At 37.2% G+C, this 3588-nt stretch overlaps 1 protein-coding gene across 1 annotated transcript in view; it reads right to left on the bottom strand.

The window, feature by feature from the left end:
- Window positions 1-1377: 1377 nt before the first annotated feature.
- Window positions 1378-3588, bottom strand: part of LOC143301646 (doublecortin domain-containing protein 1-like) — a 95001-nt gene continuing 92790 nt past the window's right edge. The window contains exon 41 of the mRNA XM_076616077.1: window positions 1378-1979. Coding sequence (XP_076472192.1) covers window positions 1902-1979 — 78 coding nt within the window. The 3' untranslated portion in view covers window positions 1378-1901. The remainder of the gene's footprint in view (window positions 1980-3588) is intronic.

The raw sequence follows: 3588 nt of genomic DNA, 5'->3' as shown, positions 1-3588 counted from the left end.
AAAAATGGGGGGGGGGGGGGGGACTGTATGTACATAGCCTTTAGAAACCCCACACCCCCCACCCCCACCTCCAAAAAAAATCTGAAAGTGTTATAAAATTGTGTTTGTGAACATCAAAATGTCAATGCTAGAAAAAAAAAAAAAAAGAAAAAAAAAAAAAAAAAAAAAAAAACCTTTCACCAATCCGTTATATACCAAAAATCGCTGTATGCCTGACAATACACTCAGCAGTACAGCACAGCAGAGCATACTTGAGACTGGAGCTATTTCTGTGTCTGAGGTCACACCTCACCTGCTCTCCTGTTGCTTTCTGAAGGGCTTCACAGTCAGTCATGAATCATGTATTTCGGTAGGCGGAACGATGGAAAGAAACTGTGTTCGTTCGTTTTCCTTGCTAGATATAAATTATATCATAATTTTCTATATGTACAAATCATTATTATTATCATTATTATTATTATCATTATTATCATCATCATAACCATCATTATTGTCATCACCGTTAGTAGTACATAAATTACATCATTATTTTCTATATGTATAAATCATCATCATTATCATCATTACCATCAGTATTATCATCGCTGTTAGGAGCAGTAGTGGTAGTAACAGTAGTATTAATAAGTAGAAGTGGTAGCAGTGGTAGTAGTAGTAGTAGTGGTAGTAGTATCATTATTGTTATCATTTTATCTATCATTATTCTAACACATTTCACATGAAGTCCTAATGGTCAGAGACAGAATGATAATAATGAGCCGTCTTTATCACCTTGCTCACAAACCACCTCACACCCTCAACAGCCTTGAAAAAAAAAATGAAAGAAAGAACCAAGCACATTTTAGAGCTGGTTCTGCATGACGCACACAAAATCTTCCTGTTCTAATACATTTCTCTGACATGTTTTTCTTAGAAAAAAAAACCAAACATACAGTTTCTCTTAAGAAAGTGCATCAATTTAAGCAGCTGCATAATCATGGTAAACACCACCAACATTCTATCGTCATGGTGTCCATGCATTATAATTGTGTCAACATAATGTACATATGTTTATCTGCTATCTGTGCATGTATTGTTTGGTTTTTTTTTGTTTTGTTTTTTGGTAGAATCTCTTGAGCATTTGCTTGTAACTGGTGAGTTATTTCATTGGCTAGCAGACGGTGGTCTAATGCTGAGATGTTGTATCACTGAGTTGCCCTGAAAAATTTTTGGCCGAGAGAAGAGCAAACAGATATGCCTGGTTTGCCTCAGTTTGACATGGTACAGTATATGACACCAAATGTTGGTTTTCATGCTCTGCTTTTGCCCCTCTCTTTTTAGTATACCTTTTCTTCCTTTTTTTTCTGAGGGTGGGATGTTAAAAAAAAACAAAAAAAAAAAAAACCAATCTGTAGAAGCTTACTCTTTTATTCTCAATAAAGATAATTTTGACTTGAAGGCTGCTTGATAGAGGAGAATAGAAAGTAATAGAATAAAATGTATTTATTACCAAGTTTACCTGGGTCAATGGAGTCACAGGCGACACTGCTTGGTCAAAGCAGACAGCCCAATTAGACATCAGGTCGGATATACTCTATCCTTGGTCAGCCATGACCGAAGGAGGCCTACTACCCGGGTCTCAAGGAATATTGGATAACCATGTTCATATGAAAGCAAAGTTCTGATATTCCATGTGACTTGAGAAAATTTACTTCAGGCCTAAAAAATAAATAAATAAATAAATAAATAAATAAAACCACCACCAAATCCTGTGTCTTGGTGTTTGAGACATTTTTACATACATTCAAAAACAAGCAAGCCTGAGCTCTGCAGATGTTTAGTGAATTAAACGATAAAATGGTGTAAGTCTTTTTTTACGAGGATTTCGTCCACCCAGTTCCGATGCCCTCTTGTTTCACTCAGTTTCACGCCGTGCTCGCCCCTTTCAGCTCTTCACCTTGCGTGATGGGCAGGGCCAGTTCTGGGGGACCAAAGGGATCCACCTGCAGAAAGAAAAAACTGTATTAAAAAAATTGTTTGTGTAATTATGCAAGCAGAAGATCAAATACGCTCATTAAAGATCCTGTAATCCATGTCAGCGTTCGGTGGGCGATGGAAACAAGAAAATACCCAGCATGCACACACCCCGAAAACGGAGTATGGCTGCCTAGATGGCAGGGTAAAAAATGTTCATACACGTAAAAGCCCACTCGTGTACATACAAGTGAACGTGGGAGTTGCAGCCCACGAATGAAGAAGAAGTGTTTAAAAAATATATTAAACATGAGAGGCAAGGCCTTCAAGACTCATTTGTGATACACTGAAAAAAAAAATCCAAGCTTTTTATGTATAGTGTATAATTTCAAAATTAATGTTTAAGATGAGAAAGATCAGTTTAAAGCCAACTAAGTCCCCTAGCATTAATTACAGAGTAATTTCCCTTTTTTACTATCTGCACCAAAACGTTTGCAAAATAAATAAAACTTCCATGTTTCGCAAAAGAAGTTCCTGTTTGAACAAAAAATGATAATAATGACTGCTCTTGTTGTTGGGCCAGAATATCAGATCAAAGTGCCAAGTTTAGAGAATACAAAAAATATAAATATAACAGTAAATGCAGTTTGCATATAATTAGGCTTCATCTTTTATTTTTTTGTGCCCATCCCAGAGGTGCAATATTGTTTTAAACAAGATGACTGGAAAGAACTGAATTTTTCCTATTTTTATGCCAAATTTGGTGTCAACTGACAAAGTATTTGCAGAGAAAATGCCAATGTTAAAGTTTACCATGGACACACAGACACACAGACACACACACACACAACCAAACACCGGGTTAAAACATAGACTCACTTTGTTTACACAAGCGAGTCAAAAATGAAAAGAAAGAAAGAAAGAAAAAGGCCATTTATTCAGCGTGTTTCTCCAGAAATACTACTCAAAGTGCTAAAAGTTGCATTTCATTCCCCGTTCCCTGCCTCACCTTTCAATGAAGACATGAAGACGGAGGGAGAGCAAGAGAGAGAGAGAGGGGGGGGGGGGGAGAGAAAGAGAAAGAGAGAGAGAGAGAGAGAGGGGGGGCGGGGAGAGAGAGAGAGAGAGAGAGAGAGAGAGAGAGAGAGACTAACTGACAGACAAACAGAGACACACACACAGAGAGGGGGTGGAAACATACAGTTTTTTTACTTCTTTTTTTTCATCAAAGAAAATCCTGTTACATCTATAAAATTCATTTATGTTTTTTTTATGTGTCTGTCTGGATTTAGAAAAGTCATATGATGTTGCTTAAAAGGAAATCTCTCTCTTTGTAGCTAATTATTAGTTTCTTTCTGGTTTTGTTTGCTTGTTTTTATTGTCTTTATTATTTTAAGGAGAAGTAAAGGAGGGTGACAACGAGAAAAAATAACACACACACACACACACACACACACACACACACATATATATATATATAATGTAGTTAGTCTATACCCGATTGTCTGTTTAAAAGATCTATCTAATAAAAACACCCCCTCCGCGCCCCCCAACAACACACACACACACACACACACACACAATCTCGCATGCCTCCACACACACACACACACACACACACACACACACACACACACA

This window comes from Babylonia areolata, chromosome 27, assembly GCF_041734735.1.
Source record: "Babylonia areolata isolate BAREFJ2019XMU chromosome 27, ASM4173473v1, whole genome shotgun sequence".
In the NCBI taxonomy this organism is placed as follows: Eukaryota; Metazoa; Mollusca; class Gastropoda; order Neogastropoda; family Buccinidae; genus Babylonia; species Babylonia areolata.
This window is presented reverse-complemented; position numbering and strand designations above follow the sequence as displayed.